This window comes from Cyanistes caeruleus, chromosome 3 (assembly GCF_971803275.1).
Source record: "Cyanistes caeruleus chromosome 3, bCyaCae1.hap1.1, whole genome shotgun sequence".
Lineage (NCBI taxonomy): Eukaryota > Metazoa > Chordata > Aves > Passeriformes > Paridae > Cyanistes > Cyanistes caeruleus.
The window spans coordinates 38,261,755-38,285,423 of record NC_141703.1 but is presented as its reverse complement, the minus strand read 5'-3'; the positions used below and the strand labels follow the sequence as shown (position 1 = coordinate 38,285,423).

At 36.4% G+C, this 23,669-nt stretch overlaps 1 protein-coding gene across 38 annotated transcripts in view; it reads right to left on the bottom strand.

Moving 5' to 3' along the window:
* The window catches only part of NALCN (sodium leak channel, non-selective), a 226,926-nt gene that overhangs the window by 184,536 nt on the left and 18,721 nt on the right, over window positions 1–23,669 (bottom strand). For 22 of the 38 annotated variants that reach the window (XM_086880763.1, XM_086880771.1, XM_086880762.1 and 19 more), the window contains 3 exons: window positions 12,594–12,677; window positions 10,881–11,020; window positions 9,963–10,091 (listed from right to left, as the gene is read on the bottom strand). In XM_086880763.1, the coding sequence (XP_086736889.1) occupies window positions 9,963–10,091; window positions 10,881–11,020; window positions 12,594–12,677 (353 nt within the window). Of the gene's footprint in view, window positions 1–9,962; window positions 10,092–10,880; window positions 11,021–11,788; window positions 11,828–12,280; window positions 12,380–12,593; window positions 12,678–22,819; window positions 22,865–23,416; window positions 23,659–23,669 lie in introns of all 38 variants that reach the window. The other 16 variants (XM_086880779.1, XM_086880761.1, XM_086880780.1 and 13 more) reach the window with 6 other exon arrangements.

Sequence of the window (23,669 nt, the reverse complement as noted above, 5' to 3'; positions counted from 1 at the left end):
GAAAAGTAATGGTCTTACCTTCTACTCCCACCCATACTCAGTAATGAGGCATCATTACATCAGACTGCCTATTACGTGAGGCAGCAATACTGAGTAAAGTTTGGTTTGATTTTGATTGTAGTATTTTTTCATTTCATACATGACCTAAGTTAGGGTCTAAAAATGTACCTCTGATGTTCCTTCTATTGCTACTCACTGCACAGGAATTTCGAACAGATTCAGATTAAATCACCAACCTTATTTCACACTTCAGGGTGCAAAAGTTCAAAGATCCAACACTTCTTCGCTGAACCCCTAGAAGGAGCTGCACAAGTAAAGACTGCAGCTCTGATGTCCTGACTTTACCTTACCTCATTTTAGCCAATGAAGATAGAAATAAATCTCCAGAGGTTCAAGGTCAGCAGGTTCATCCACACTCCTGAGGGCACCTTTCTCTCTTTGACAGCCAGAGAAGAAATTTAGGGTATTTAGGTTCCTAGCACAGGTGCTAACATCAAAGCCAGATGATTCTGTCCTCATGGCAGATCACTTATGTCACACAAAGGCAATAGTGTATTTGCCCAAATGAAAACAGGATGGTTACAGCTACTCGACAAATTTGACAAGCTATTGGTTTGATCACTTGTTTCTAGCATCAGAGGAAATTAAATTCAACTTACTCAGCCATTACCCTTCAAGGTAACTAAGTTGCTCAAGTTCACCACAGAAAAATGAGTAAAAGAAGAAATATATCCTATGGAGAGTGCTGAAATGTACATGCAGACACTAGAAAAAAAAAGCTCAAAAAAAGAAAATTTCTGTAGTTCCAGTATGCATTTGTTTATAAAGTAGCATGCACAAACCGTACTATTTTGAGATTTCACCAAATTCCACATGACATAACAACTCTGACACCCCATTTCTGTGACTGCAACAATCAGTCACGACGGAGCTGAATTCAAATGGCAATTGAGTGATATGTATGCTAATGCAAAACTTGTTTCAGAGGAATCAAAATAAAATGAATTAATGGCATTTACACAATGAAGGAGGCTGTCACAAGTGCTTAATATACATGAAATAAACAAGAAGAGTTCAAATATGTCTAGCTTGCATGAATCTGCATGTCACTGAGGTATATTAAATTAGACTTATTTACAAGCTGAAGTGATCTCAAACATATAGTACTATTATAATCCAGTACAGTATTTATTTATAGAATTTAAAAGTGAAAAACACCTCTCTTCTCATTTAAATTGCAAAGTCATAAACTGAAATGTATGAAACAACCTAAGCTGAAAACTGTATCCAAGTTGATTTTAAAGTATGTTCAGGACCATTTCAAAATCCCTAAGGTTACGTATCAGACTTCTCTGGATGAAATACAGAAAAATATCTTCTAAGGTGCTGTCTAACCACTATGGGGAAAAACACAGGGCCAATAATCTGCACTGTAGGGTTTGAAAATCCTACAATCCAAGGTTGAAGTCCATCTGGGAATTACTTCCATCAAATCTTACAAGCACTTTTGGATGCCTCACAAAGCTGCAACCAGTGAGTGGGGAAGGTTTTCCTGACTCCTTCTTTGAATCACTTCACCATGCAGTTTTATCTCACTAGACTTTTCCCTTTTGCACCAGACAGGGTGATCTTCAGCATGATACAAAAATACTGCCCTGAATCCAAATCTGAACTACATGCAAAACCAATTCCTTCCTAAAGGTTGTGTTGCAAAATGTCAAGACCATACACAGGATGCCTTCATCAAATGCATTTACACACACCAGTCACAAACATCTCGAGTGGCTGGAGATGTGACAGCCCAGCAGAAGGTGTTGCCACCACTGAGCACCTAAGAAAAAATTTTCAACATCATCCAGCTAGCTCAAAAGGGAAACTATTTAGCATTTGGTGACTGCCTATCTGATGGGGCCCATCTGCCAAAGCTCTCACTTTACCTGAGGGAAAGCAGCTTGACATCTCCATTTGATAGCATGACTGGAACTCAAAGTAGGCAGGAAGACTTGCTGCCAAAACTGGTTCACTGTTTTATCTGGTGAAAGGGCTTTTCTGTCAGGGCATTACAGACAGAAGTATCATTAAAATATGCATCTGCAGATCAAATAAGGTCAAATAACTTTTTCAGGGATCTAAAATATTCCTGTGTTTCCAAGAGACCCAAATGTAAAATCTGAAATTGGTCTAGCCTTCAAGCCTACAGGCTACCTCCTGCTCTAAAGGAAAATTAAATGAGGCATTGACAGTCTGTAACCAAAGCTTTGTCCTCAAATAGCAGCTGAAAAGTCCTTCTCATTAACCTGACAGGTAGAAGGTAAGTAAGTTGATTTGGATTACAGTTTTAACTGCCGCTGGGCAATGGCCATGACAATCAAAAGACAGGTAGACAGCACAAAAGGCTAAACTGTAACAGGTAACTTGTTCCTGCTGCCCTAGCAGGTGTCCAAGCCTTTATTTGAGGCAAACTGGAAATGAATACAAGGAGCTAAAAGGAAGAAGGTGGCAGTGATGTATGAATTTGTGAAGAAAACTGGTTAAATCACACATCAATTAACCCAGCACAGCCTGCTACAGCAGGGACAAAAGGGTGGCAAGTATTTTAGGCACTGGAAAAGAGCACATGTGGTATGCATTTGTGTCAAGTACAAACAGTGTAGTTCACTGAGTATAAAGGCAGGTCTTCTACACTAAGGAGTGACATAGGATTTGGGGGAGTTTTATTGAAATTTATTAAAAACTCTTCTATCTTACATGAGAGAAAGAGCAGGAGAGTGAGGGACCAACTACATAAGCAACTAAAAAAGCAGTGCTAGGGACAGGAGATGCATGTAAAGATTGAGTAGAAACATATTTTACATAACTGGAACACGAAAATTAGTAACAACACCTCTGATAATAAAAAGCATGTTTTGGTGTGAAGTTCGGCCATTCCATGTGGGGTAGGATGAAAAACGAAATTGGAACATTCATGAATAGGCTCTCACCTAAAATAGTACACAAAGGGAGAGAAATAAAAACTGCAGAAAGCCACTCTCACTTCTGCCCTAATGTACAATCCTCCTCACTTCCAATGTATCACCCTTTGAAAGAGATGTAGCAAAGGCAAATAGCTCTTCAGGTGCCCAGGATAACAATACCTTTTGTTATGTCAAGAAGGACTACATAAAATCACAAAAAAATAAGGTTGGATACCAACACTCAACAGGACATAAAATATAGTTCTCTACCCCAGACTATTTCTACTTCTCCAAAGGGAAGTTTCCACTGTTTTAAAGATCGTCAGGAGTGAAACCGGGAGCCTCTCTAAAGAAATAGACAGGTGCAACTTTATCCCTACCACTGTAAACTTTTTTCCTAATATTCTATCTAACAGGAAATTTTCATCCTGAAATTTGATACATGTACTTCTTATTCTAGTGTATTACAGAAAGAGAGACCAGATTCCTTTACTCTATGCAAAAGTGCTTATCCACGCAAAACCTGTGATATGTCCACTACTTTTTTAAAGTTACTAAACCACTGAACACTCTTTATCAGCTCTGCTCTCTCCCTCTACATATATTTGTCTCCTTTAGACTCTCTCCAGATGATGCCTATATCTTATAAGATACTACAAATTTACACTTTTACAAGAGTACAGTACTGTCATTCCTCCAGTATGCTTCTAAATTACTTTATGAAGAACTGCCTTTTCCACATCACTCACCATGCTGTATTTGTACAGCTGGTTTTTCCCAAGTGCAGTATATTGTCCCTGCTTTCTTTCATCCAACTTTTCAGAGCATGTCTTCAATTTTTCAAGACCATTTCCATTCTAATCTTGCGTTCTTAAGCATGTGCAGTCCTTCCCAACCTCACATCATCCTCAGTGCAATAAATATATTCTATGTGCCACCATGCAGGATGTTAATGAAAGTCCAAAAAGCACATGGCTGACTTATGTGGATCCCTGTTCTTTCTGTTCTGACATTAATAGCATCTCACTGAGCATGTTTTTTAAGCAGTTTTGGACTTATTCTATGATTATGTTCACCTTAACCATGTTTTTCATTCCAGCTTACAAAAATGTCCTGTGAGACTGCTGCAAAGACTTTCTAAACTAAAGAAATATGACTGACATCCACTCCAATTCACATGGCTGTTATGCTGCCATAGGCAGTTTTATTTGTTTGACATAGTTTATCCTTTAGAAATCCGTATTAGCTCCTACTCACTTCCTTGTTTTCTTCCAACTGCTTACAAAATTTTTGTTTGTTTATTCACCACAGAATTCTTTCAGGGAAAAAAGTTAAGTTTACAGTATTCCAGAGATAATTCCCTGGCTTTTCTTGTCCTGTCTCCTTCCTCATTTTTTAAACTTCTACTGTTTTCCTGCTTCCTCCCCACCCTCCACAAGTTCTCAGAACTAATAAAATAACTGAGATGATAACATCAGTCTGCTCACAAGTCAGAACATCCACAGCCTTCAATATTAGTTGCCTGGCTTCCTCTTGCAATATAAAAAACAGAACTTTCCTAGCTTCCTTTATATTTAAGAAATCAAACACTACCCAGTCACCCATCAGGCAGATTCAATGGAGATCACTCTTGGGATTCTGTATCTCTGGGGATGTCTAGTCTTTCCTTCAATTTTGTGATACACTGGAGGATATTCTGGCTTCTGGCATCCTGGACTCCTGCAGGTTTCTGTGGAAAGCTCAGTACTCATCAGGCCTTATTTCTGTACAGCGAGTATCAGGTAAAAATTTTGTGTCTCAGGATAAAACTTTCCTTACAGCAAAAAGGAAATTATGTAGTTATGTTATTCAAATTCATTTATTTATAGTCAACCATTTCCCCAATAATCTTTAAAATCCACTCCAGTTTACTCAAAAGGACTTATTCCCCAAAAAAATCCGATAAAGATTGACAGCCTGAGAAGAAATTCAATCAACTTTGATGTCTACACTGAGACAGAGAATTATGTAAACTTAAATGGCTCCAAATCTTAATACAGAAAAGTACATGTCATTACTGAGCCACCAGGAGCTAATTACGTTCTCATCATTCTATCCTAGACCATCAAGGAAAGGTCACCTTTTTGTTTAAAACTGAGCTGGATAAACAAAAACAGTATAAAATCTGTGTTAAATGAATCGACAGTGTAATTACTTTGGGTAACTATCTGTATAGCAATTCTAATAAAAAACAGGATTTTTGCTCAGAAATCACATGCCCCCTGAAAGAGATGAGAGCCCAGCTCCTGAAGGCTCTTTCCCCTGGGCACCAATACTGGTCACCACATCAGCACTCTCATCCATTCTTCCTGACATTTCATTTTAAATGAATTACTTCCCTTTTTGACTGATGCTGTATTTTAATTGGTTTTGGTTGTGGTTTAAACAATATCAGGCCCGGAAAAGTAAAATTTTTTCCATTTCTCTTGTCCCTGAGGAGTTTATACTGGAGACATGCTACCAGTAAGAGAGATTGTGAATAAATCCCAAAGACAGATTTAAAACAGATCTGGTTGTTAACTAAAATCAATAAATTAATGTGCTCTGTTAAAGAAGTCCTGTTACATTGATTTTTCAAGCTTGGGCTTTGATTTCTTCCCTTTCTCAGAAACCTGATTACTCATTTTCACTTTCCCACTGCTGATGTAAGGCAGTATCTCAAATTCCTTTTGTTCTTTTTAATCATATTTATTTCCTCTATTAGATATTGTGGTGAACTTTCAGCTTCAGAGTCTTTGAAGCTTTTCTGACAGTTTCATGGCCTATCCATACACAGACGGAAAGACGACCAGGAGCCTCTTAGATTTTTCCTTTATTCAGTAATTATCTTTCTTATCTGTTTTCCTGGGCATCTCCTGCTTTAAACAAGAAGCTTTGCAAAGAAGGATTTTAAACTGACTGCCATGGTGACAAGGCAGATGGGTCTACAGAAATATTCACCCTATACCTTATCAAAAGTGTTTAAAAAAAGGATGCCTTAAAGAATGACTTTGGGAAAAAGGTAAACACTACAATTTATGGCAGTTAGCCATATTAACTTTTTCTCTTTTGAGGAGGCTTCCTTTCCCTTACCTCTAGTGCAGACTGAGATTTACAAAAGGAAAACTTACTGTTGTGGAATACATATAAACCAATCACACATTTTGGAATCATTCTTGTGTAGTCAAACATATTTTGGGAGTAAAAATAAAGAAAGCACTAAGTAGCTACAGCAGTTATTTGGAAAAAAATTCTCTCTCCTTTACCGTGTGAAAGTACCTTCTGTATACTGGAGGTCACCAAGAGTAAATTACAGTTGATCTGGGAACACAACTATTTTCACCTTATATTTTATATCTCTGAAATTTAACTCAGATATAACAAAAAAAACCCAACCCTGACAAACTGTTTGTAAAACAAAGATTTATCAAGATAATTGGATTATATATAGATTATATTTCAAACATACTGTCTTTAAAGCAACTAAAAAAGATCCATACTATGGAAATCCACGTAATACACCAATTCTTGACAGAAAAAGATATATTGGTTGGAGAGATCATCAGGAAAATTTTTACAGCATAGCTGAAAAAAGACAAGTCATAAACATGAGGAAATAGAGTAATAAAATTGTCTAAGAAGAAGGCAGTGTTCCCTATAGGGAAGACAATTGAAAGAATAAAGGAAAAGTGGACTTATCAAGCAACAATAAACTTTTCAGCCTTTGTAAGCAAGTCAGATTCTGCTGATTTCTCAGACAGAATAGATTGTGGTTAGCTCACTTCAGTATTTTTGTTTGTCAGAGATAACATCAGAAAATGACTGAGGAGGTGGATAGACAGGAGGTCAGGCAGTATGGGCATTGAGGACAGAAAGATAAAAGAACTTGGAGGAGTCAAAGAGGCAGTAAGTGTCTGATGAGGATAACAAGTCCTTTCAAATAAAAAACAATAGGAAGATATTAAGACACCATTTTCAAAAGAAACTTGACTCCCTCATAATAATAATAATTCATAAGACAGTAGACTTAAGAGTGATTTCTAAAATGTCAGAAATAGATGAAGTCTTGACCACAAAAATAAGATTTTACCCTTCCTGCTTGCTATGGAGTTCTGCATAATAAGAGGCAAAACACCTAAAACTGAAGTTCTCACAGGTGGTCACTAATTGGATGTTTTTCATTTTTCTAATCTTGACTTGGGAGCCTGGGGTCTGGTTTGAAAAAATACTGAACGTTTACAGCTGTGGCTCATTAAAGAATGAAGTTATTTAAGGACAAGTACAGCCAACTTTGGCCCCTCTCCATTGCCTGGAGTTGAGCCACCTGAAACAGAGAGACAGACAGATTCAATCTCTGAGAGGAATGTTTAACCCTCGTTATGAAATTGAGAAACTGAACCTAAAAGACAAATGTAAAATTTGGCAAGGCAATTTTCATACTTTTGTGCTCTATTACATCCCAGCTAATAAACTTTCCTGGATTCAGAAGTGACATGTCCCCTTCTAATTATATTTTTGGACCAATATCTGTCCATATTGTCCTCTTTTTGCACAAGAACTGTTATTTCCTTCTCTATATTTATTTTCCTAGCCCATGGTGGGAATTAAAAATTCTGGAGCTAACTCCAGGAAGGAAGCTGACCTATATGAAGAAGGCACACACACCATAACTACAACCTGACCTTCTGCACTGCATTCCTCAAAATTTAAAAAATGAACAAATAGGTGTAAGTCTTCACAATATATAATGATGAATATTACAGACAAGAAGAGGAAGTTAGTATTTTTAGAGTAAGAATGAGCAGTATGCCAAAACAGCTATACATCCGCATGTCAAAAACAAAGAAAAAAGTATGTTGTTTTTTGGAGGAGCACCATTCATCAGAATAACTGGAGGAACATTTTCAGGGAAAAAAAGTGTTGTCCAGTGTAACAGTAGTCATCATAAACAAACATAGGAGCCATTTAAAATTATAGGTATGGTCTGGAGATGGCAAAATTGATTAACTGCTTGCTGAAGGAACCTATCCCAGATACCTTAAAAGTAACTTAAATTAATTTCTAATATTTATTCAGCTAAAAACATATACCTGATGATGTAAAAGAAAAAGGAGCTAAGGCCAGATATTCAACCTCAAGTCTAAAATTCCCTTAGTTCTGCATACTTGATTTTTCCAACTTTAACCCTATTTAGGCAGGTTTTAAATTCTTTTTATACACTGGTTATTTGTCCCTTTTAAGGTTTTCCTTTCAAAAACCTAAACTTGAAGGGTTTCTGTATACCATTTTTAAAAAATAGTAATGCCTTATTCAGAAAGCAACCCAACACACACAGAAAAAAATAGCCAAAACTTTCATGGGCAGCCCCAAAGTTACAAATTTATATTTCCATATGGCAAACATTATTATGTCACATTTCATCTTTTTCTGCTGATTTCAAGGAAAAGTTATATTTAGTGACACAAGCAATTACATGATGCCAAATTTTTCCTGAGTTGTGTATTTCACTTGTTTTTTCAAACAACTGTAACTCACAGAATTGCAGACCTTCTCATTACCACAAGCAAATCTCCTACAAAGAATTTTTTCCCCATGTCTACAGTAAACTGTCAAAAAATCTGTGCTTTGAAGATTTTCTCTTAAAAAGAGCAACAGAATGAACAAATTTATGTTCAAGGAGTATATGAAGATCAGCTTCTTATTTTACTATATTATTGATTAAATAATTAGGAAAGTGTCCCAAAGTAATTTTTTAAAATTAACAAAATACCATATTAGGGTATTTGGTCTAGCATATTCTCAAATAATTTTATAACCTTTTTTGTATCTGCCATTTCTAATTTTATATTTGATAGTTTTTTTGGTTCTAGTTTAGAAAAAGCTTTAACACAGTTTTGCAATCATCAGATATTTTATGCAGCTCACTAGCAGATTAAGTGGTGTTTTGCTTTCTTACAATGCTTACTCTATTAATTTTATGATCTGAAAAATTCAATACAGGATTAAAAGAATCTAATTTTGACTAAAACAAAGGCCACAACTCCAGAGCCAACATCTCCCTATCAAAAGCAACAGGATCCAAAGGAACAGGGACCAAACAAAGAAACAGATGTAACAGAGTCTCACAATGTAATGACACTCCAAGGACACAGTCAAGCCCCCAATTCCACAGGACAGGTAAGCATATTATCTGTGATTTCATAAGCCATCTCAGTGACTCAAGAGGCTACACTGTACTTCAAGGTAATCTTGTGGTTAATTACATGCTGAATCAAGAAAGCGATGTATACTCAATTACCAGTTTAAAATATTTATTATTGGTATTTTGCAAAGGCTGGGAAAAAAAGGGTCTTTGAATCCGAGCATCAGATCTCAGAGAAATTTTAATTCAGAAAGGGCCTGAGATACAGGAAGTGGTTGCCAAGGGAGGCGGTGGATGCCCCATCCCTGGAAGCATACAAGATCAGGTTAGACAGAGGCTCTGAGCAACCTGATCTAGTTGAAGAAGTCCCTGCTCTTTGCAGGGAGGTTGGACTAGATGATCGTTAAAGGTCCCTTCCAGCCTGAACTTTTCCTTGATCCTATGATTCTAGGTCTTCTTTAGGTCTGGCCCCATAAAAAGACATTCTAGGAAAGGACAGAAGAGTGCAAAAGCTGATGAATCACCAGTCAGACACAAGTGGCAAAGTTCTTCTTAAAAGTCCATTCTGCTTTCCTGCTCTGTCACCTCCCTGCCCCATCCAACACACACAGTCACTCAGCCCCCTAAATCAGATCGTAGCCAAATGCTACAAATTGTAATTTCTCTGTCACAGTTAAAATTTGTATTTTTTATAATACTTACTACTTTGGTTTCGTCAATTTTTCTTATTGTATTTTGCTGGACTGCTTTTAATCTATTAGGTCCATTTTATATCTACTGATGCAACTGAAATAAAACACGTACAATGAAAGAACAGGCACATGTCATGCCTGCACAGGCAAACTTACCCTGGCTGAGTGTCATCAGTCACACAATGGTATGTAAAAGTTCCAAACATTTGCACTCCCAGGATCCCATACAGGAGAAGAAAGAACAGAAGGAAAATTGAAACGCTCCATATTTGCTCTCCAGAACGCCTGGCAAAAAGATAAACAGGTCACTGAAAGCACAGGCAATGTGATGCCTCCTCTGAAGAGCTCTAGCATAGAAAATATGCTCATGCATAAGGGAGCAGTATTTCATCCTGTAGAAAATTTGTTCATAAAACTGTTCTCTCACTCTGTGCACAAATAGAAAAAGGAGCTGTGATTCTTTTCTAAACCCCTAAGTAAGGGTAATTAAATCAGCTGAAAACTGCAAAGGGTGGAACCAAAATACCCAAATAAAATGTGCAAAATAGTATTTAATGACTCATACAGACAAGATACGGTGATGAAATAAACTTGATACCAAATAAAGACCAAAAAACACTTTTACGTTACCATGACATGTTTTTTGCCATTACATGCTGTACAAAGCACACTTACACATGTTTGTTTGCATCTTTGTATATACAGCAATACATGCACACTCGTAACTGGAATGATCAGGGCATGTGCTCACATACTGCTGTTTACAAATATTACCCTACTAAAGGTATTCACCTTGATTATTAAATGGCCATATTAATGGAACAGAATTTACTTCCATTGTTTGAAAATTGCTGGCTACAGTTATTAGCAAAATACTTTAAAATTTATTTAAATATTTGAAAGTTCTATAAAACTTGATGATTCCTTAAATATGGAAAATAGCAAGATTTTTTTGGCCAGAAAACTCAGGCAGAAAATGCCCATTAAGCATGAAGGGTCACTGATGGATTACACAGTCTTCTAAGTCAAAACTGAAATAAGCTCTGTTATTTTTCAGACAACAGCCTTACTTACTTCAGGATATTTGTTATCCTAGTTCTTGGCAGCTCAAAACGAAAATATATTCGGAATGCTCGAATCATAATGAGCGGTCGTGGAATCCGTAACATGCCCCAAGGTGACATTTGGTCAACTATTTCAGCTATTTCAAACACCTACAAAGAAAAGAATCAGTGGTTTGTCCTGATGACCCTGTCCTGCACCTGTGTTCACTTTCAGAGCTGTTAAATGTACTAATACTACACATGATTTTTTTATTTTCATTTTCAATCTTGGCTTATTTTGCAGTTTATTTCAACCACACTTTTTAAAAAGAAAAGTCTTTGTAAATATTTTAATTCACTTCTAAATTACCCTAATGAAATTCATAAAATATACTCTGCCCATGTTCATCATGTTTGAGTCTCAAACAAATCAAGACTGTGCAAGCTTGTGTCTGCTGCCTATTTCTGTGCTAGTCCTACCCCACACGTTTCCCACAATACTGTTAATGATTAGTATATATTTCAAAATATGAAAATCAGTATCTGTTAATCTTCCACAGCACTAAGATTTTTTACTGTTATATAAAAGTACATGTACACAGTTGCCCTAATGAGTTGCAACGTGACTATAAATTCTCCATTAAATTCCAAGTGCAGTGCAAGACTGTACATCATCTTCTCTTAGACTCCACTTACAATATAAATTTCAGCCAAGGCAGAGAACAGGGAACCATTTCCTCAATACACTGACAGGTTATGCACTCAATAAAAAGTATTTAGCTGAATGATTGAGTGCAAATGTCTTGCTTTAATCCTTGTCTCTCACTCTTGGAGAGTAACTGCTTGATTTAATGTTTGCTCAAAGTCCTAAGAAAATGGGGGGAAAACCTGGCAATGCATAAACTGGGTAATGTACAGTTCTTATCTGTAATGATCTACCTTCACTCTGCATGTGTACAAGGTGTACCAAAGTCTCGCCTGTGTAAAAAGCAGAAAATTATGTGTCTTAAATTTGTCAGAAATTCATAAGTGCTTAACAGCAATCACTACAGAACTTTTACAATCCTTATGCTACTGTAAACTCAGTGTCAGTTTTCAACCTGTTCTTACCCAGAAAACCTGCTATGGTTAAGGGCTGATTGATTTGCAGGATAAAATTTCACCTATACCTTAACACTGTAATTTTTTTGCAATATGTTGAAGTTTCCTTCTTCATAAAAATTTATCAGACTGCTTCCAAATGTTTTGTTTTGTTTTTTCATTGTGCTTTAACATGAATTTTGGAAAATGTTTTGCTAGGTATGAGTGATACTGCATGAAACCACTCCACTCACTGTATCATTACAACTACAGAATGTCAAACATCTAACATTGGAATAATTCTCCCTTTAGATGCCTGAGCTAGTCACCATGGAACCCTACTAGACTCACTGGTAAGAAATGAGCACAACTGTCATGTGCAGTAAGAAAGAAATATCTCTCTGAAGATCCTCTTTCTCCTTCTGACTACACAGGGTATATGTTAACAAACTGCAGATGAAATAAGAAAAAATAATCAAGATAAATTATACTACTAACGTAGATATGCTGCAACATGCAGTCATAAATTTGTTGAACTCAGCATGGTTTTTAAAACAATTTGATCTGTGTACAATTCTATTTCCACAACTCACATTTATTGAATTGCACCATTATTTTTCAGAAATAAGGAACTATTCATTTTAAGAGGAGGTGAAATGATTACCTGTAAAACCAGTGACACCCAAAGACAAAAGACCATGAAGCCATCAAACACACACCAACGATCCTTTACATAGGAGCTATCACCCTACAAGAAAGGAAAGCTAAGAGGTTAATTTTTGTTTATTGACAGAATTTACAAATATCATAAGCAAGAGCTCCTGGAAGGAGAATAAGAAGTCTTTCCTGTGCACTTTTAAAAGGCCACTTTTAAAAAACTCCAAAAGCCTAGTAACAGATTAGAATATGCTGGAAACATATATACACATTGTGTGGGTGAATAAATGCTAACTCCATTCTTGTGTGATATTTCTCAGTTTGCATCAAAAAGAATGTACAAACACTTCATTGTAAATCAAAAAACACACAAAAAAATGAACACTGGCCTTACTTTTCCATTGTATTTCCCATTACAAAATACTTACACAGGAAGATCAGTGTAAAATGCTAGCAATCTAGTATAGTGCTATTCAATTAGTACTGTTGAACAGCTTCAATTAAATCAGTATCATTTTACATTCATTTCTTCATAAATTTTCTATCATTTTCCATGCTCTAGAGAAGCCCTTCTATTTCAAAAACACTTGACAGTAACCACTGTAACAACATCAGAGCATGGTTTTGTTGACAAACCAATTCAGAGATCACTCCTAAAAGGCAGTATGGAGAATTCTGCATCCAAGCTCAGTTTCTGTTAAACTGCACTATTCTCAACCTCTGTTCCAATTTTCATGTTTCAATATCCTCAAGTTTCACACCATTCCTGAAAACATGCAACACAGGCCTTCTACTGCAAGCTATAAGAACACTTTGTTGGGCTGCTAATGCCTGACACTTCACTTCAAACACTGAACTCAAAAATATCTACATTAATTAAATAGATTATGGCTGGGAGTTAGATAGCTTTGTGTACTTTGTGGAGCACAGAGGAAGTCGGGGAACAAATGCATGTAGAGAGATGAAGCTTGTTGAAAGGGAGACTAGACAAAAATACATATAAGGAAAGTGGATGTCCCATATATGTAGAAACACACAGAGGTAATGACGGCACAAAATCACACCTTTTCAAATTAAGTTCCTCACAACAGATTTAATACATCTTTCCCTGCCTTATACACTTTTTGAGTCCTCTTAAGGGATTTCCAGGTGAAAATGACAATGCTTGACATCCACTTTTCACAGCTGTAATTGGGGAAAAATTATTGTCATGTCTCAAGAATCCTGAAGCCATTGACAGACATTGGCCTCATATGTGAGTCCTGGCTTTATAAACATTTTTCTTTATCTCAGTTATAGTTATTTCAGTATTTTTTAAGTCTCAGCATTGTCATCGATTCTAAAAGCACAGACAAGATGTTTTGTTTTAATCTAGTATTTTCAGCGACATACACTATCCTAAAAATGATTTATCATTCCTTGCAGTAGGTGACAGCATGATATATCGTGTAAATAGAGACAAAATATATTTTAAAAATTTATTTCAGTTGCAAAAATGCTTCAGGGTGGAAGTGAACTGTTAGGGAATCACAAAGATACAGTAAGTGATTTTCATATCAGAAAGAGGACAGAGAACGTTGGTACTATTTTCAGGCAAGGATTTTCTAACACATAAGTACGTTAAAGTTCTCAATTCAAGAACTATGAGGAGGAAGACTGCAGATCAGGGAAGCAACAGAACAGGAACTTTTGCATCATATTTTTAGCCTGTCCTTCCTGAAGAAAGTAAACCTAGTTCCACAAGTAAACTCTGAGCTAATCAGTAGCTCTTCACTCAGGGCTGAGAGAATTCAGCTATTTAGGGGTTATACTCAGTACCTGTGAAGCAGAAACATGGTACTTCTTTCAGAGATCAGCTACTCACACTCTAAATCTCTTACTCTGGAACAAATCTACAATGAGATTTGTATCAACATGCAACTTGAGTCCTTCAATTGTGGCTCTGAACAAAAATGCTGATTGGTCTTTCTCTTGCTGAAGAACTCATTGAAAATTACTTTCCTTCTCTTAAGCACCCTTTGTCTAAACAGAAAGTCTTCCCTGAACTGTGCTGTACAGATCTGAGCAAGAACATGTGCAGGAGTTCCTGTATTCACCCTCTTTTGAATAACCCACCAAGTTCTCACTGAAAGCCAAATCTTTTTTTAGAATCTGCTTTTTCTCTCCACAATAGGTGTGGTATGATTGTTGAGTAGCTTTGCTGTTTTCTCCTTACAAAGGAAGATGTCATGACCCTTTCCAGTCTTCTCATCAGTCAGGCTGCTGCACCACCTCACTGCTCTCACTGTCACATCAGGCCTGCTTCCACCGCTACACCCTCCCAGTAAGGGTGGCTTTCAGTGGATCACCCACAGAAACTCAGCACACCTGAATTACATCTGAAGAAAATACTCCTTTTAGGGGAGCTCCTGGCCCTTTCCATGTAGACAGGCTTTGGCTAAATCCTATTAATGTTTGCCATTTGTCTGGCAGTGAATATGGTGGGGAACCTTTAATGCTTTTATACTATGTATTGACATGTGTATGTTAGTTGCTGTTGGAAGCATTTTTAAGGCAGGACCACATTCTGCTTAATTCAAAAATCAGAATACATGTGCTACTTCCATGAAAAATCTAATTCTGGCAAAATATAGGCTAGAACTTATATATTAATAGTAATGAACAGTGAGTTTCATTCATATTTGGAAAAAAAGCTTTGAGCTGAAACACCACACTCGTGGTCAATGGTAGCTCTTAGACTTGGAAAGGAATACAGATAAATGGCATTTAAATACCTCTCGTGACATCGTACCTAAAATAGCTGAAATATTGCAATGTGTTAACCCCACAACCTTTTTTCATTGTGTCTGCTGAAATCTGAGAATTATTGATGAAGTTTCTTTTAGTATTCTTTTCTGAATGCACTATTCCAGAACATGAAGGATTAGTACTGTAGACAAGAAGCCTTGAACAGAGACTAATCAAAACCTCTTATAGTCATTAAAGTTGCTGTACTGCCTACAGTGGATATTGGAGTATTCATGTGCACAGCAAGTCCTGAAAGCCTCTCCAGCAACATTATTTACAACCTATCTAGACAACAAAATCATTTGACACTCCTCCAGAATAAAGCAACACTACAAGGTGCTAGAAGACCCACTTTATCAGTTGTGCTGAGCACATTAAAGATAAAATGCCTATTGCCAGTATTAGGTGCCCTGGACAATCATTATAGAAGTTCACAGGGATTAAAAAAAAAAATAAATACCTAACATGTTGAAAATTTGAGTCAATACAAAATACAGAGAGAACTAATAACACTTGGGGCAGTCACTTCATGAGAGCCATTACAGTTTAACTCATATGAGAAGACTAGATGGAATGGGAATTCTTTAATAGACGCTTATTTCATTATCAACCTCACTGAAAACAAAATACTCTATGAAATTAACACCCAAATTAAATTAAGAAATCTGCTTGAAGATTGATTATGTCTGCTAATTTTCTTAAGCAATTTCAGTATCTGAAATCAGATACCTGAAATCAGAATTGCCTTACCGGTGGTAAGGTAGACAGCTTAGCTAGATGATAGGACAGACATCCCTGAGGTCATTTCTGCCCTTCTTGTCTCTTAACACCTCAGGAACACCTTGGGATGAACAGCAAATCCCTGCAAATCAACGGCCTTCTCTGCCTCCCTGCTTGCCCTCAGGAATTTTTGTTTCTCTTTTATCCCTGACTACAACCTGTTCTCTCAACCCTTCCCTCTTGCCTCTTTCCAGCTGACTCTGAAAGCTAAATAAAAGAAGTAATATGATATTTGCCCTGAATAATCAGATTTATCATCATTTGGAAAGGAGTCCTGCACTGTTGGACCTCTCATTAGAACCTTAGTCTCCCATTTTTCCTCAAAGTCCCTGAAAAACAGGATAGCTGCAAGAATGCAGAGACACCATCAAGCTCAGTAACAATGAGCTACTGTGTCATTCTGTCATGATCACTGGATCCTGCACGTGCTGGAAGTGGTAAACAAAGCACATCATCAACTCTGGTACACCCTTCAGATCATCCTGTGGGCTACTTCATAAAGCACTACAAACAAGCATTAAGGTGGGGAGGCTGACATTTATGGAGATTTTAGGAGCAGCAAAAAAAGCACAGGATGAAATGGAAGGAATAGAGGGAATAAGAATTGGGAGTGTATTTTTTTCTTCCAGATGAAGTGCCCATTATAACACAGAGAAAGCAAGCTAGAAGAGAGAGCACAGCTGAGTTAGGGAAACCAACCTTCCCTTCCCCACTCTCTGGCTCCACACAAACACTGTTGGGGACAGAGGTGTGAGTGGATCACAAAATTAAATCAGAGCTCAAGGGAGCACCTTGCCTAACCTCTCTCTCCCCTTGCATATGCAGATACATATACACACAGATGGCATGTATCTTCTACCTGGTCACAGACTATGCATACATTCCTTATAGTTTTGGCTCAGCTTCAAGCTTTCCCTATGTACTTTAAAACCTGCAGTTTACAGTCTGCTTAGTAGCAGAACAATATGAACAATCCAGTCCAGTACCCAACCTGACAAACACTTTCAATATTTTACTCACACAGTAAAGACAATTAAGAAATATGGCCTAATCATGAAAGAAAACTGCATCTGACTTCTGTTCTCAATTCTCCTTTCCATCCCTCAAAATAAAACTATTTCACTAATGTTCTCATGTGTCAAACAAAGGTTGGGAACAAAGGGCAGAAAACAAAGGAAATTGTAAATTTCTTAGTTAGGACCATCCTAATAACTAAAGAAAAACTGACATATTTTAAAATAGGTGATTCACCTCTAAGTTAGTCCTCTACAACAGGGATAGAATCACTTCAAAATAACCCAAAATATATTTAGTCTAAAAGTTTGTATTAAGAAACAATGTATGTGTGTGGAAATGACACAGCTTCTCAATTTCTGCAAGTCTTTTTTATGATACAGTATCCTCATTCATAATGAAGGAACTTAAAATATACTCACGTAACAGCAACTGATTTGAAACAGCCAATGGAATTACAATTTCTGTGTAAAACTTAACTCTGAATGGCTACAGTGAGTAAAATATCACTTTATCATCACTGAATTTAACAAGTTCAATTTGTAACTACTCATGCATTGTACTGAACTGCTCCGCTATCAGATGCTTTAAGTTACACTTCACAGAGTACATAATTTATCTTTTTCCTAACAGATAATGTAGTATTGACAGTAATCTTGTATTCTATGCTAGAAAATAATTGAAAAATCATTAGATGTTACAGCACAAATCCCAAAATTCTCTATTTTTAGTTAATAAAATGAAACACAGCTCTTGCTGGTCCTTTTGGTAAAGGGACATGATCCCCACATGCTACAGACACACAACAACATAGTTAAAATTTACCATTACAAAAAAACAACTATAATCATTAGAGAACCACTCCTTCATCCTTTGCAATCATTACAATAATTAATTTTGAACTGAATTTGTTGAGATTTCCAGGTTGTTTTAGGAAATGCTAATGAAGATACATGGCTGAAGAACTATTCACTAAAGAACTGTTTAAAACCTGTTCGTAAGGCAGACTAGGTTTTTGTTAATATACGTAATTAACTACACCAAATATATTATTTCATGTTTCATATCACACCGAGTGGATATTAAACCATAGTGTTCACATTTCATATGCTGTTTTTAAAAGAAAAAACCCAAACAATCAAAACACCAAAAAGATTGTAAGGAAAGAAACAATTCTGTCTGTGAAGCAAAACTCAAGACTTTCAGACAGACAAAGACCATTTTACTTGCTAATAATCCTGTAACTGTTTTCTGTAAAAAAAATGGGGTGCGGGAATTAGTAAGAATTAAAAACCAATGTTTTAAACCTAAATTATTAAGTTAAACGAACAAACAAACAAACAACCCCACAAAACAAACAATAAGAAAACCACATTAAGAAAAACCTCAAACCCAAACAAGGGACAAGCACTGAAACGTTACACAACTCATGTCAAGTACAAAAATATAAAAGAGAGTAAGTGTTTCCACAAAACAACAGAAAGAAATGCCACAACACACCACCTGTGTCACCCACAACATTGTAGAGCATCTCAGTTCAACCCAGTGTCAAATACTTTGGATTGACCACTTCAGATCCTCCAGGCACACTCTTCAAAGCCCATAGAGAAGAGAAGCTAATGCCCAGCAGAAATATGGCTCCTAAACTTTGGAAGGGAGTTTTGCTGGTATGCTATATTGCTGCTCTCTTGATACACCACCTTACCACTGCAGCTGGGTGTCATCATGCCCTGCAGAAATTTTATGGGTTACTGCACTGAAAGCCTGAACTTCATTTCCCTCTCCATCTGCTCATTAGCCATCTGTACTCAGTGCCCCAGGTATTGCCTTACTAGCTGACTCAGCTTCCCCAGATGTCTTAAGGGTTCAGCAAATCTAGAAGTGGCTGATCAGGAGGATTAATAGGATTCCCCCACATGGAACACTAGTCACTGTTTCCAGGAAGTGCACAGAAAAAAATCTCCACTGTGAGAACAGTTAAACATCCAATTACATTGCCCAGAGAAATGCTAGCATATCTTTTGCTAGAAATATTTAAGACTCAATTTAGGACCCTGACTAACCAACTCTGAGCCCTGCTTTTAGCAAGAAGTTGATCCAGACCATCTCTTCAGGTTCCTTCCAACCCAGACTGTTCCTTAGTTTTGGGCATCTAAGCCAATCTCCTCCAAATGACATTTTTTTGGGGTTAACTCCAGTTCTACATCTAGTTCCACATGCATGGACATCTGCTCATGCTTGGAAGTACTCTGCAGACTCACAGAGGTGATGTGAAATAAACACTGCTGTGCTTCATTCAGCAGTATTCTGTCCTCCCCCAGCTCCAGCATTTATAGTGGATGCAATGGGCAGATTGGGATCTGAACTTCTCAAGGTGAAAGCTTTTACTTTGCAGTATCAACTATTGCCTGGAGGTTGAACAGGGAGATTTGATAGGCAAACAGTCTCATCTAACATGACAAAACTCAGATTTATGATTGACATTCAAAGCTCTCATTCAATAGAAAAAACCCTACAAAGATGAGGGTTGAAATACATAAGAAGGAGGCATTTTCCAGAAAGAGGATTGTATTATTTGGTAATTGGCATTATAAAAAGCTGAAATATTATTTTTTTTTTTACTACAGAGACCAGGAAAAGTTTATTGAAACAAAAGTCCTAGTATAGCTGTAAAAAAGCCGTGTTTATATTAATGGTGAAGAACACAATACTGTGAAATCCAATTTTACATTCAGCTTACTCCCTTAAAAATCCCACACAAATTTCATTTTCATGAAAATACAGCTGCACAGAAATGTTCTTATTCCCTTCAATGGGGATTTGGATGTCATTAAGATTTGTTTATCTTCATGTCTTGTTTGATCCTCTCAAATTAAGAGAGAAGACAACACGGGAATAAAATAAAATAGAATTTTTTAGTTATAGCAGACTTCCTTGAAAATGCAAATTTCAACACAGAAAGGCACATTAGGAATGAATTTACCTCTCTTGCTACCAGAAAACATGTTATCCAGTATGTTGGTTTCACTGATTTCCCAATATATGTATCATTTTACTGTGATATGAAGTAATACATTAAAAATATCACTCAATAATGGTTGTTTTCATAAAGAATAACAAGAAAGTAATCCTTGAAAGTTCTATTAGAGAGGAAAAAAATAACATCACCAAAAAGTAAGGTTTTGTTCATCTAATTGGTCTGTATATTGAAAAAGCAATTTCTAGCTACATTATGAAAGTCAGTGTGCAGTATAGTTTTTCTTAGTAACTTTCAAGTTAAATTTTGGTCACTAAGTATTTTATTATATGGACACATACTTCAATCCATGCCCCAGAATAATTTCTCACTAAAAACTTCCATGACCCCTGGACCAGTTAGAATAAATACCATTTTTATTTTGGAAATACTGTTTATGTACTTTCACCAAGTAATTTAAATGCATTTGATTTTCTAATGTGTTAATGCAAAAATGGTGCAAAAAGCCCCACTGTGTAATATGAGTCATTACTTTCCTGTAATAAACACTCCAGTAAAACCAGACACCAGTAACCATAGAAACAGGTGCGCGTATTCCAGTGCCATGGTCTCTAACCTTCCCTGGCCCACAGGCAGTAACACCCAACTAGCAGCATGCTGCAGGCAACTTCAAATTTCTTTTCCTCATGATAATCAGTTTTAATTTCTTTAATTTCCTGTGGCTGGAAACAGCATCAGGAGATTTTATGAGCAACACAATCCCAGTAGTCTGGGAACAGATGTCCTTACAATGGCCGTAGACAGTAATGCAGCAACAAACACAGGAAAAAGGTGAGACAGAAGAATCAACTTTTGTAGACTGTTGTATTCAAATAATGGATATAAATACTTTTTATATGAAATAATATTTAAAACTAACAACCACGGAATCACAGCTCCAACATGAAAATATTCCAGTATTAAGTTTTAAAACAATTTGTAATAACATATTCTTTGCCAACACAGGGTAGCATAGGACCTGCACTACACATCTAGGTTTCCAACAAAATTATACACAGTACAAAATTGAATATTTTACACACACACATACACATATATATATACATATTTTAACATATATCTATGTCTGTAAAATAATTTGTCACAAGGATAAGTAGTTTTCATCTTATAATCACAAGCCATAGGGTAAAACAGAAAATCTTATGACAAATGGTCTTTTTTGTGTTTGCTCAGTGAACTTTTTACGACCACAGCAAGGAGTTTTCTCTTTTTTACTCTTCACTCTGTTTATTCAAAGCATCCTAAAATTTTCTTATCCTTGCCTCTGATTCTGCTGTTTTTGTGCCTGCCCTCAAGGTCAAGGTTCTCACTTTTGTTTGTGATTTGCACATCCCAAGACTAAGCTTTCAGCAGAGATATCATAAGCACATCAGAGCACATTATTGCTGGATGGCAGGAACCACATATTCTGTTTTACTATCCAACCTTTGAAAGGAACAAAACTTCCTGATCCTTAAGTCATTTATAAACTATGGGTATACAGCACTTCTAATGTCATGAAGTAAAATTAATTTCAAAATTTCAGTCTTCTATTTTCAGTCTGTAATGCAACAGAAACATCCTTGACAAAGTTACCAAAAGCTGGTAAGCCAGTTGACAGTGCTTCACCATAATTATATTAATATTTCCATCACTTATCAGAAAGATTAAACTAATTTTGCAATTTCTCCATTTTTGTTTGATGAAAATGGCACGCTAATTAATATTAAAACTACTGAAAAGAATGCAAAACAAAAGCTTGTAATAAAGTGCAGTAAACATCAATTCTGTAATTGATAAGACAACCTTATGAATTAGAATGATTGTGGAAGAAATTAATTTAAGCATAAACAAGTTAATGTCGTAAGTGTTAAAAAAGAATTTAGCATCACACTGTGGGCATACTTTCTGTATTCCCACCTGTCCACTGAGAATAAATATATGAGTTAGAGAAATTGCTGACTACTCCTGTAGGTAAGGTGTTAGCCTGTGTACTTTAAGCTTCCTTTTCTATCAATGGAAAAAAAAAGATAAATTATTGTTTGAAAGAGACTACTTTAGACACAAACAACTAATTGCAGACCACTGCAATCCCTCAAAATTAGTGCTGAGGAATATTATTTTTCTTTTCCTATTTTAAGTCAAAAAGTCTGTTTTTTGCAAGCTCCATCCTCAATACTTTCCTTTTGAGAAGACAGACAGCAACCAGAGCAATCAAAGCATCAATCACAAAAAAGGTGAGGAAATTATGAGGAAAATGTTCTCTCTAAACAGGACAAATGCTGCCTGGAAACACTCAACATGCTGGAAGCCACTGATTTCAGTTAACTAAGTAATTTGCTGTCTTTAGTACTAGACAGAAGCAAGCAAAACTGGTCCCATCTATTTATGACTGTATTGGTAGCAGATGAAGCTTAGTTTCAGTTCCTGCCTGAATTCACCTAGAATGCAGAAAGCTAATGGTGTAACCATTCACTTCTGCTCCTTGCAGGAGTTCTGAAGTCAGTGAAGTCAGAGCACACAGAGATACTGAAATAAGACTCTAACAAATCCACTTACAACTACTTCAGTTAGCACAAAAGTTTTGCTGTAAATGTAATTGATTTGACAATGGGGGAAATGTTAAGGACCCTTACCTATGACTTTTGGCAATCTCCTTTGTTAGCTGACATGTGTCACAACTGCACAGTAAAAAAAAGATATTTCTATTCTATTTAGTTCCATTCTTGTGTTGTATAAAAAAACATTCTTGTTTTCAGCATTAAGTGTCAAAGAGGCTTTTTTAACAGACAGGAGAAGGAACTCTTGCTTTGTTTTTTACAATGTAACTCTCTTAACGGAGGAGTAGGATAAACCATGCCTCCCTTTCTCAACATGATTTCAGTGTAGGTTCTCTCATACCATCATGACAGTGATTAGAATCTGCAAGGAGGATGCAGTCTAATGAAGAAAATTTCATATATACAGTCTCTATGGAATAAAACTACATTCTCTCATCTTTCATTCCCTAAAGGCTGAATTATCATCTAAGATAACTGTTACTTGGTTCCTTTTTGTTATAGTTTTTTGGCACATTTTCCTCTTTGGTCATTTAATTATATATAAAGCTACCAGTGCAACTGTGTCTAATACAAGCAATTTACCTGGAATATTTCTCTGTCTCCCCATACACAAGCTGAAAGTAAATAGTTCTAATAAAGGTAAAATACACCTTTAAAGTAAGGTATCCTTACCTCAGGCATACCCATATGACATGACCTTCGTAAGATGCATTACTAGAAAGCATAAGGTAATTTTTTCATTCCACTGTTTAAAAGAAATAAAGACCTTCTTTCATAGGTTAGGATGTCCTCTTTCTTTGAGAAGTCCAATGCTCGTCTAATAACACATCTGTTTAAGGCTTGAAAGTTATCCTTCATTTCTTCAATTCCACCCCAGCTCCTTTTTCAAGGAGGGGATAATTTTGGAAACTTTCCTTGAATCAGA